General features: G+C 30.2%; 2 protein-coding genes across 2 annotated transcripts; one reads left to right on the top strand and one right to left on the bottom strand.

Annotated features, from left to right (window-relative positions):
- The first annotated feature begins 348 nt into the window (after positions 1-348).
- On the top strand, positions 349-6,232 carry ttm50 (tiny tim 50). Its single transcript, XM_068766501.1, has 7 exons — positions 349-532; positions 1,156-1,333; positions 2,361-2,532; positions 3,006-3,139; positions 3,560-3,785; positions 4,641-4,764; positions 5,505-6,232. Exons 1-7 carry the CDS (start codon positions 394-396, stop codon positions 5,693-5,695), a joined length of 1,164 nt encoding a protein of 387 aa, XP_068622602.1. The 5' UTR covers positions 349-393; the 3' UTR covers positions 5,696-6,232.
- Positions 6,233-7,380: 1,148 nt separating this feature from the next.
- On the bottom strand, positions 7,381-11,647 carry TAF1C-like (TATA box-binding protein-associated factor RNA polymerase I subunit C-like). Its single transcript, XM_068766500.1, has 4 exons — positions 11,488-11,647; positions 10,661-11,036; positions 9,197-9,409; positions 7,381-8,698 (listed from the first exon to the last, which is right to left on the bottom strand). The coding sequence occupies exons 1-4, from the start codon at positions 11,509-11,511 to the stop codon at positions 7,383-7,385; spliced, it is 1,929 nt and encodes a 642-aa protein (XP_068622601.1). The 5' UTR covers positions 11,512-11,647; the 3' UTR covers positions 7,381-7,382.
- Between the last annotated feature and the right edge of the window lie 204 nt (positions 11,648-11,851).

The raw sequence follows: 11,851 nt of genomic DNA, 5'->3' as shown, positions 1-11,851 counted from the left end.
AGTACCTAACTATGTAACGCTGGTATAAGGAGCTTAAGTGTAGTTCCATAAAATTAATTTTTTTTTTCTCAAAACTTCTGGTGTCTTATGTATATCCCAAATAAGCGTTTAATAATTATGGAAACATGGCTAATACTTTTACTTATTTGAAAAGTTAAAATTTGCTTGATTCAAATTTTAGTTCTAACCTGGTTTCTTTATTTTTTAATATACTTTTTTGTCTTTATAATTATAAAATTTTAGTTTGTATGTAATTTTTATTGCTACATACTATAATATTTTATTTCGTTATCATCATCTTTGGCAACCCTGGACCTTCACTGGCAGCTGATTGGACATTTGTTTTGTTTCATTCGATTTTAGTTAGAGTATGTGAATTGTAATTTTACGAACATGTCTCTGAGAAAAGTCCTTTCTTTAACTAGAGTAACGTGCTGTAGAGCTTCAACTTTAAATCCTTCTTTATTTTCAAGACAGAACGTTTGTTTACTTGCCGCAAATACAGCAAGATTCTACTCGGATAAGAACATAGGTTAGTTTTTTTCCGAATCAAAATCATATAAATTATTGTTAAAGTAAATTTTTAATAAAGTCTCATAAGCGATTCTGAAATAACTTATATTTTTTTTTCATAATTTTTTTTTTTAAATCATATAAATTTATTACGCTACAAGATCCACTTTATATTTAAATTTAAATTAATCAACATAATATATAGCAATTACAGTTCGTATTTCTTTCATTCTTACATTTATTTGTGTTGCATCTATATTTCCGTAACAGTTAAAACAGTAGTTTTTTAATAATAATGTTGCTATAAATATAATCTTCATTATTGATTTGAACTTAATTTTTTTGATTCTATAATTTTTAATTGATTTGACTTTGATTTTTCTGTTACTTTATTTGTTAAATAATCGTATCCATTGGGACTGGGACCAGTATGAACACTGGCCTCACCCATAGATTTCCCATAGAACCTATTGGATCTTAACAAAGTCATTTATCTTATGAACATAATATGCTTCAATCAGATAAAATTAACCATATGAAAATTATTTACTACTATTTGTAAATCACTTTACAATTTTTCAATAAAAATAGATCCAAATTGGATTTTGAAGTTTATCATCGATAAGAATTTTGAAATTTAAGGACAAAACAAAGGCGATGCAGACCCAGCAAAGGTTGATATCATTGGTCGCTTATTCCCAAAGGCAGTACTTAATGCTGATGATGCACAAGAAATCAAAAAGGAACAGGAAAAGTTTGAAAAAGAGAACAAGGAGAAGTCAGAAGAAAATCAAAAAAGTTGGAAGAGAATGAAAATCGGGTAAGATTTTTTTAATAAAATAATAAATTGTTTATCAGGGTGACCAGAAAGTTATAACGTTTCTGATAACATATTTTATAGAAAAACTGATTGATTTTTAAAGCTCCGGCATTGAATATATTGCTGATTAGAAAAAAAAATTGTTGAAATTTGTGTTTATGGGAATTTAACTATATATATATATATATATTTATTAGAAACTTCTACCTATTATATTATTTTATTATTCTATCCTATTATTCTATATATTATAATAAGGCTTAGAGACTTGAAATCTCTACAAATTTTCCTTTTACTGTGAAAAGATCAACTAAGAAGGGACCTTTTGAATTGCCTCTTGCAAGTGGATTTGAGAGGTGTTCATTGAAAGATTATTCAAACTATAGCTCTTGTAGGCATACAACTTGACCGGAATATTTTTTTTGGAATGTTAAAATTTACTAATAATGAATTTAACTTAACATTATATTATAAAATTAAACCCACAAAATGCAATGTGACACAAAAGTGCAGTCACTACCAATTTTTAAGAAAATGGCAAAGAATTATTTTCTAGACTTATGATTATTTATCTCTTAATTCATTTCTATTTCTTCCTGTATTCTTTATTCTTTCTGAGACCAGTGCAATCCAAATCAGTTTGATGTTTTTTATTTATTATCATAACTATATATGTATATACTGTAATTTTTAATAACTTATTTATTTTAAGTGTATATGTTATATACATATGTATGTTTTGTACATGTTAGCTACCCATTATTTATATTTCTACCTTTTACATACTATGGTTGTCTGTAATAGATTGCCTTGTGTGATAAGATCACCCATTGTAGTCTTTTGTTTATTATTATGAAACTATTTAAATGTATCCTATTGTGTACAATTAAGTATATTCAATTAAAAAAAGGGCATGCAGGCGTGTTGGGTATCATTTAATTATGTAATAAATATTGAATAAAAATACTAATATTAATTCATTGACTAGTTTATTACAATAAAAATTTCATTTTTATTTATTATTTAGGTTTGCAGTGTTTGGTGGAGCAATGACGGTGTTGGGAGGTTGCCTGGTCGTTGAAATGGGTGCACCAAGGCGTGATGATGATGGGAATATCATTGAAGATGAGTTTACAAATATGCCAATTGTTCTACAGTATTTGAAGCGTACATGGAAGGAGCTCACATTCTTTGAGAAGGTTAGATGTCTTTAATTTCTTTGACAGTGTAAATACTGCAATGTTGAAAATGAATGGTACCAGGTGGAATAAAATTACTGTAAACAAGGCTTTGATTGATTGTGAAAGTGTTTAAGAGAGAACTTCTTCATCATTATTTTAGCCATACAATGTCCACTGCTGGAAATAAGCCTCCCCAATAGATCTCTGCTAATCTTTTCATGTGTGTAAATTTCCAGTCTTACTGTTTCCTTAATCTGCCTTTGCTTTAACCTAAAGCATTATTTAGAAAAAAAAATTAAAATTTTTAAATAATTTGTGAATGTCACTATAATCACTATGATTCTCTCTTACACAAATGTGTTCTTATAAACTATTTTTTTGAAGAATGTTTATGTATTAATTCAGATACATACCCACAAAAGGAGGTAAGCCTCTCCTCATCAAATTCTGTTAAAATTCAATAGCATAAAACAATTATTCACAACTTTTAGATGATAAAAGAGCCATCCCGGGAGAAACTCCTTCCGGATCCTCTACCACCTCCTTACCAGCCTACCTACACACTAGTCTTGGAGTTCACTGATGTACTCATGCATCCAGATTGGTCCTATCAAACTGGATGGAGGTAATTATATGGCAGTAAAGCTGTTTTTTTTGCACTTTGTTCTAGAATTTACAAGAAATTATATTATTATTTTTTATCTATGATTTGACTGTTAACTAAGTAATTCAATTAAATGATTATATGAAGAGCAACTGATAAGCCCATAGTTAGCCAATAATAGAGTATGAGGTTCAAGTGGCTCAATTCTAATTCTTCAAACATTAATCAAAACATACTGAAAAACATCAGGTGTTATAAAGTTTTATATATAATTTTAATTTTCATATTTAGATACTATGAACTATTATGCAGTATTAATGGAATTAAAAGGAATGAAAAATAATTGGAAGACTTATGTGGTTTTGTACAGATTTAGACAAGAAAACTCTTATTACCTTGCAAATTAGCATCTTGTAAACCTTTGTTTTTCTCTATTTACAGATTTAAGAAACGCCCCGGAGTTGAACAGTTCCTACAGGCTGTCTCCAACTCAAACTATGAGGTGATAATATTTACATCGGAGAATGTCTTCATGATCTGGCCTGTGTTAGATAAGTTGGATCCAGAGAACAAGTATATCTCATACAGGCTATTCAGGGATTCTACACATTTCATGGACGGTGTTCATGTTAAGAATTTGGAAGGGCTTAATCGAGATTTATCTAAGGTGAGAATAAATGATATTAAAACAAGGTACAGGTAATTTATATATATCCGATAGTCAGATCTGCATTTTCCGAAAGTTATTTTACTAATTAACTTAAACACTGAGAGATATGCTGAATATGCACTATGTAGGCAACTAATTTATATACCAGAACATAAAGACTGCTATGCTATATATTCGGTATTCCCCTGTTTCACAGATATCATAGAATATATAGCACAAATTGACAGACGAGAATGTTAACACACATCAATGAACTGTCATTAAATCTGGAGGGCACAGGAAGTCCCAACTTAAATGGCACAATATGCCTATGCTCGCTGTGAGATTTGACAGCAAATGACAGGAACACACAGCTTCTGATATCTCAAATCTAAAATTGACACTATTCCAGCAGAATGGCTTATTGTGTATCACAGGTCACCATGTTCTAAATATGTGAAAAAAAATAACTTCGTCAAATAATGTTTACTTACAAGATTCTTAAAGAAAAATTCTCAAAAGAATTATTTTCGGAACCAACCTATACACAAACAGGTGTCGTTATGTCTTCATAGTATATTTATAATGTCAGATTTTTCCAATCTATCAATGAGCCAGGGTGACAATATTTTTTTTTTCGGAAAAACAGGACACATTCTTGATAAATATTATAGTATCTCTATTCATTTATTTAACTGTTCATATATTTAAAATGTCCTTCTTGCTCATTTATGTCTGCGATTTTTTTTGCTCAAAATTTGTTTAAACATCAGGCAACTTCAAAATTAAGTAAATATTGACCTTTATCTATTATCTTCTTCAAATTACTTTACAAAATTTAACTCAATGGAAGTTGATATTTTAAACTTTCAGGTAATTGTAGTGGACTGGAACAAACAAGCGGTTAAATTCCATCCGCAGAACTCTCTAATATTAAAAAAATGGAAGGGCAATGATGATGATACTGCACTTTTGGATCTGGCTAACTTATTGCAGAGTAAGTTGTAGTGACATTATTATTCTAAAATAAATATCAACTGACTTATTATCTATGTATACACACCTTCACTATTTTTTAACAAAATCAGGGGTTGTGGAGAGATTTATATATGGCCACATCTCAGACATGTCCTAAATTTGTATTTAATGTGTAAATACCCTGGATAGGTTTATGCAAGAAGGCATCATCACTTAAATTATATTTGCAAGCAAACTCGGTGTGTGAGATTGTTAATTTATGCTGACATTATGACATTTTTTTATAATATAAATGTGGTCTATACTATACATCAATTTATTTATACTTTCTGTATTTTTATGTTTTGAAAATAAATGAAATAAAATTCCATTGTTTAAAACTTACTGTTATATTTAAAAAGTTTTGACATAATTTTTTCACTATCACTACTGGTCATACTGCTTATGTAAAAATATGTTTTTCAAGTAGCCCCCAAAAAAAAAATTGACATAGCACTGCCCTGAGTAATTATAAATTAGAAAAATTGTTTCTATACATCTACAATCATGTTAAAAAGAAAATAAAGCTTATTCTGCCTTGGATTATGTATTTCAAAATCCTGCAAAATAATTTAGATTTTATATTTATAAAGATAAGATAACACTGTAATGCCAATTGGCTAAAAGTTTGGTATAAAAATCTAGACCTGGAATGTAAAAAATAAGCAAATACTAAATTTTAACTCTGAATATTTTTTAAAATAAGTGAAATCTTTTCAGCAATTGCGATGTCGAATGTTACTGATGTTCGAGAGGTGTTGACGTACTATAGTCAGTTCGACGACCCCATCGCAGCGTTCAGAGAGAACCAGAGGAAGCTCATGGAGCAGATGGAGGAGAAAGAGAGGGAGACGAAGAACGCCGAACAGCCGCTCACGAGGAATTGGCTGAAAAGCTTCACGAGGCGTTAGGAAAGCTTAGATTTTGTAAGAACTGGGGATAGGTTGTGCACTACGGTCAATGAGATTCTGATTTTTTTTAATTTCATTTTCATGGTTCATATTATCTCAGTTGTTTCATGATGACTGAGGGTTGTGGCCAATCATGTGTCTCCAATAGCATTTTTCTCGACAATAGAATAGCTAAAAAAAAAACATTACTTTTTCATATGTTACAAGATTTAAATGCCAAAGGTCCGGCCATTTATTTAATCCTCAGTAATTACGATAGTCATTGTATTTGGTATAAAAATATAGTTTATAATGCCATTGGTTGAGTTTGATTGAGTTTTGAATGTATGAATTATCTGCGGTTATTGTATGAACAGTACATCACATTGGACATTATTTAAAATTCAAAACGGCAAACTGGACATTACTTAATATTATGACTTAAAAATACACTCTTTTATAATAATATTGTAACCATGTAAAGACCTCTACATGTCTTCCCGTTTCCACTTTCTTGTTATGTGTATTTAATATATACCTTGTGCAACTGTTTTAAGTATAAGAATATTTATTTTAAACAAATTCTCTTGTTTTTTTACCTAATCATATACAAAATTTTAAATATAAATTTGTGTTAAATATTTGCCAGATGAGTTCAAAATAAAACAATGTTTATTTAATTATTTTGATATGTAAATCATATTGAATTATCAATTTATACAATAGGTACAGTTATTTATTTCAAGCCTGCGGTAGAATTTGCTTGCTTCAAAACATTTGCTATGGTTATGTTATGTAGTTGGATTTAATAAAGTTTAATAACTGCTATCTGAATGGCTGCACGAATGTTTGAAAGGTTTAGTCATTTTAGATAGGAAATATAGTTGTTTATATAATTTTGTTATTTTATTATACCTGGTCTATTTTATCCACAGTCTTGCACCTCCGTGAATAGACCGGACCTTGGTAGTAATTCACAAAAGGATTCTAGTGGAACTTTTTTTATTTATTTTCATAATCATCATATGGACAATGGCTATAGTATTTCGAAACATATCAAGCGAGAAGACAGTATGAGCCCAGTTAAATTGCATGTTGAAGTGTCACGAGACATACGCCCTCTTCATAGATTTCGAATAAGACCAGTTGGAAGATGCCTTGATCGTCATTGATTCAATTTTTCACCGGTAAGGTAAATAAAATGTCAATATACAAAAATACAGGTGTGGCTAGGGTTATGAACTAGTGTTGCCAGTAATGCCTCCATATGCACTTTTCAGCAAAGTCTAGAATAGATTTATACAGACTATATAGAACTCCCATCTCTTGACAATGCCGTCTTTGCAAATAAAAAAGTAAGAAAACACGGTAACTTATTATAGTCCAGTGCAGTCAATATTAATTCTACATTTTCCAAAAAAGATTTGTGCACGCTAAATTGTTTTTTAACAGTTACTTCTCAATATTAATTTAATAATATATTAGGCGCCCAAACTTAAAATCTTATTTTGAATTAGTGATAAATACGAGAGATTTTGGTACATTAAAATCTGTGGAACTTGGTTTGTTCACTGGTAGCTGCTTATACTTAACAATATATAAAAAATCGACGAATCCAATGCATTTACTTGAATTAGAATTTGAAAGTAATAAATTATTTACTTAAAAATTAAGAGCATTAAATAAAATAAGTTATTCCATTTTACAATCATTTTATTGCATCTTCATCACTATCCGAAAAATGTAAATTTAATGCAAAAGAGGAATTATCCACAGTTTCTTCAGCCTTGTTCGACCATAGCTCCAAAAGCCCTTCGTCCAGCTCTTCTTTCTCAAAATTATTTACAATCTCCTCTTCACTGAACTTTGACTTGACCATTCTACCTTCCACAATTTTATAACCATCGGGAACTTTTTTTAATTTTTTCCAGACATCTGCTATATTCACTATCGAAGATACTTCGAAATCTTCTCTGGTACGTTTATATGATTTACTCCATTCATCAAGACGTTCACAGCTATTATCTTCCATAAATAAATCTAAATGGTCAGGAAAGATTGTGTGGCAGGATATATCACCAAATGAATTCTGCATTAACACATCAAATTTGTCATCATGCTCAAGGATTTGGAGTCCTGTGATAGCAGTGTTAAGTCTACTATCTATGGGGTTGTATAGATCATAACAAAGTAATTTATTTCTCGCTGCCTTCAAAGTTGATAGTATATTTGGTGGCCGGTACGGCATTGTTACACTTATACTGTCAGATTCTTTACCTATTGCATCATTACTACTAGATATAACACACATGTCTTCACACCATTGGCTGCTGAGGCAAATCAATTCTTTATTGAATTCAAAATTACACTTTGATATATATGTGGGAACACATTGCATGCCATGGGTCCACCTGTTCATTGGTTTTGGTTTATGCTTGTCGACATATCTTAAATCCATCAAAAAAAGATGATGATCTGTACCAAAGTACAGTGATGATCCTTCTGTGGGTAATGCACAACTGATATTGTTACATCCAAGTTCATCTGTTATGTTGCGTAAATTTGTCCATTGGTAAATATCATTATTTGTTCTCTTATCATAAAGTGTTATGGAATTAGTAGAAATGTGGGTGTAAAACCCTCTTTCTGAACCCAATACAGTACTCCAGTTGTTTAACTGAGATGCTTTGGCTTTTAGCTTAACACTTCTACCCATTAATCTATCTAAATTTACAATAGTTAATTTGTTATCTATGGTAGTCACATACAGAATTTGTCTATGGTATCCGTCAAATGATATACCAGTGTATGGTAGAATGGAATCGGCTACTTTAATCTTCTCAAATTGAATATTTTCATCCTGTACGCAAATTCTTAGTATGAATATTCTATTTTTTGTTCTCAGAGCAATGATATTCTGCATTGAGTAAATTGTTTCGAGAATGTTCACGCCCTCGCCGCAGTCGAATGTGGCGACTGGATTCTCGTTTACACTATATTCATTTCTATTATAATCAGATAAATCTGTAAGAAAAAGCATTTAATTACATATAATTTTCCACTTGGAATTATTTATACATAATTACAACACATTAAAACAAAAATTAAACTGAAACAAGAGTTCTAACCATGTCTTACAATTTAAAATTATATATTCTTACAATATAGTTGAACTTGTTCAGCTGAATTGAAGTAAGCCTACACATAGAAGCTTTATTTTAGTGGAGTTCTTAAGGATATTAATAATAATATCAAATAATATAATATTCATAGAAATTTGTTAGTGTAAATGTGGTTCATATCATGGGTTATCTTAATTCCATTTAATACCAGAAGAATGAACACATCAGCACTATTGAATTAATGATATATAAGACAAATGTTCCAATAAATTTTATATATAGTACTAAGATCCAATAAGTTATATGTAGTATAGTAGTAAAAAGTGTAGTAGTAAGAAGAGTAGTTTTAACATAGCACACAAGGCAAATATGATTTAAAAAAAATTATAAAATGTCTTACATAATTTACTAAACTCGCTGTGTAACAAATAATCACTCCATTGTACACATATATGTTGCAAGTTTCCATGTCCAGAGTAATACCAGTTGTAAGAGCTGTCAAAATAAGGGTCAGGGTCACTGTCTAAATGCATTGCCATGTCCACTAAGTGCTGCGGACAATGAACCACATCTTCATTAAGACTTTCATATTTTGTCAGCATGTTACTGCAAGCTGCAAACAAAGCCAGTGTGTAATAATAATAACTAACCAAGTTCAATTCCTAGCAATTCATTGGTTACATAACAAAGATTTGTATCATTGAGTGTTATCAGGTTCTATATGGGGTCAAGTTTTTGGAATATTAAACCTAATGTCATGTCCACCAAGGTAAAGACCTGGTAGCAGACAACCTACTTTAGGTTCTTACCTTTACAAACATTATCTGGGTTAGTTCAAATGATTAACTGTATCAAATATCAATATAGTCTATAATAGATTTAAAAATACTATGGTAATTTTAAAAAGAATTTATAGGGTAAAAATAGTTGTTTTTTGTAACTTCTTGCCTGATAATACTGCTCTATGATTGATTGCCATACTTTTATGTGAGAAACCTGGACACTTTAATTTTATGCAATGCAAAGGACAGACATTACTATTATGTGTTACATAAAAACCCAACCCCTCAGTTTACATAAAACACTATTACTTCAGCCACATTATCAGCCAGAGACACTAAAAGTTTGCAATATTGAGGGTAAAAGAGCCAGAGATTGGTCACCCACTACCTGGGCTAGTCTAATTTTAAAACTATGCATAGCTCCTTAAAACTTTCACAGAATTGAACAGCCTAGAAAAAAATAGTAGCAGAAACTGATGTGCTTGGCGAGGACCCTCAGTCATGAGGAAATAAAGAAGCCTGATAATAAATAAAGGCTTCTATTAGAATCTGTACAATATATTTTCACAACCAGCTTTGAGACTATAATACACAACAATTTTGCAGCAATATTAGATACTGCTGCAGATTCCAAGTCAGATGGTCTTTGACAATCCATCTTTTCGCTATTTAAACTTTTTTATAATATTGGTTATAGTATAAAGGTTATGTTGATTAACTAAAGTAGGTGCATTATTGGCTATAATTAAGATAATACATATATTCATCATTAACATATCCTATGCCATGTGGGGCAATTATGACCCCAGCTACACTTTCCTTTCAGGCCATTTGCAGTTCTTGTTAAAAAATAAAGGATTCCTAAAAAATGTAGGGTCAAATACAGATGACTTTCATTACTTATGCAAATACTTAAATATTTAAAATTTATAACTTTTTCTCACTAATTAAAGCTTTGCAGTATAGAAAAAGTGTAAAGCATATGACTTAAATGACTTTTTTTATTTTTTAAAGTGTGGGTGTATACACCCCACCCAGTAGTCTCCCTAATTGATTTCCGTTTAACACAAAATTATACTCACAAGCAGTGACTCTAAGGTTTCTACACTCCCGGAGCCAATCACTTTTTACCTTCAATGTCAGTGTTACAGGATCACTTTGTTCCACATTATGTAATTTTGTGATAATTTTTGGGTTTAAACTTTTATATGTGAAGGGTTCAAAGTAATTGGTAATGAGCTGCCCATCCCAGTCTTCAGTGAAGGAATTTAATGGATGACCAGGCACAATGAAATGAAAGTTTTGTAAATTTTTCTTTGTTGTCAATCTTTGTCTTATATTTTGGCAAAAGAAATTGTAAGCCTGTCCATTTTTCTGACGTAAATCGTCAACAATTTTCTTTACTGGAGCTGTGTTATCAATGTTTTCTGCAGTGAATTCAACATCTTTCTTTTTCTTCTGAAAATGAAATGTATTTTTGAAATGAAAAATCTTACATTTCTTATCTACATTACACTAGAAGTAGTGTTTGCAAAATGAAATACGACTACACTTTAAAAAATATTAATGATTTCCTTTAAAATATAGGGCCTTATACAAATCATGACAGGTTTTTTTTTTAATTTAACGTAACATCACTTGGTTTAGAGGTTCGAGGATTGTTTTCTTAGTAAAGAAAAAGTTCCTGAAATTTTTATTGTGGCCTCCCAAGAAAAACGTATTCAGGGAGATTAGAATTAATCATAAATGAATTAAAAACTAAAAAAAATAAGAACTGATTTGTTGAAGATGATTTTTTAATTATTTATAAATTCGCTACTGTTCTGTTTGTATTTTTTTTTTTGTATAATTGCATTACGTGTAATAAAACGTTTCTATGGCTTTAGAATTGTAATCATCCTTTACTTACTTTTAATTTTCCAGGAGTAGCCATTACGTATGCAAATTAAAGCTGTGTATTAAAAGCTTATACTTTCGATTTTCAACTAAGTTTAAGCGCATTTTATTTATTTAGTTTTTTTCTTTTGTACACCGGAAAGCTAATAAGTAGTGCACATTTTAATGACATTGACATTTCAGTGTTTGATTCTGACATTTGTAAATGATATGACAAAACCTTGTGGTTGTCGTTGTTGTTGATGTTACCATTCCTTGATCAGAAAATGTTTAAAATTTAAGATTTTTTAATAATAATTATAACACAAATGAAACGACAGAATTTTCTAAAATATAATTTACGTACAAACCTTCAATAAAAATTTAAATAAATACCT

Source organism: Battus philenor, unplaced genomic scaffold (genome assembly GCF_028537555.1).
Source record: "Battus philenor isolate CCGP_79_NKW_IND1 unplaced genomic scaffold, ilBatPhil1.0.hap1 SCAF_21, whole genome shotgun sequence".
Lineage (NCBI taxonomy): Eukaryota > Metazoa > Arthropoda > Insecta > Lepidoptera > Papilionidae > Battus > Battus philenor.
This window is presented reverse-complemented; position numbering and strand designations above follow the sequence as displayed.

Bases quoted from the DNA above. Each gene is read 5' to 3' on its own strand.
- ttm50 (XM_068766501.1), top strand. From the start codon at position 394: ATGTCTCTGAGAAAAGTCCTTTCTTTAACTAGAGTAACGTGCTGTAGA. The intron at 533-1,155 runs GTTAGTTTTTTT...TTGAAATTTAAG, and splicing joins CTACTCGGATAAGAACATAG to GACAAAACAAAGGCGATGCA. The intron at 3,786-4,640 runs GTGAGAATAAAT...TTAAACTTTCAG, and splicing joins TTAATCGAGATTTATCTAAG to GTAATTGTAGTGGACTGGAA.
- TAF1C-like (XM_068766500.1), bottom strand. From the start codon at position 11,511: ATGGCTACTCCTGGAAAATTAAAA. The intron at 11,037-11,487 runs GTAAGTAAAGGA...TTTCATTTTCAG, and splicing joins CTACTCCTGGAAAATTAAAA to AAGAAAAAGAAAGATGTTGA. The intron at 9,410-10,660 runs GTGAGTATAATT...CTTTGTTTGCAG, and splicing joins AAACCTTAGAGTCACTGCTT to CTTGCAGTAACATGCTGACA.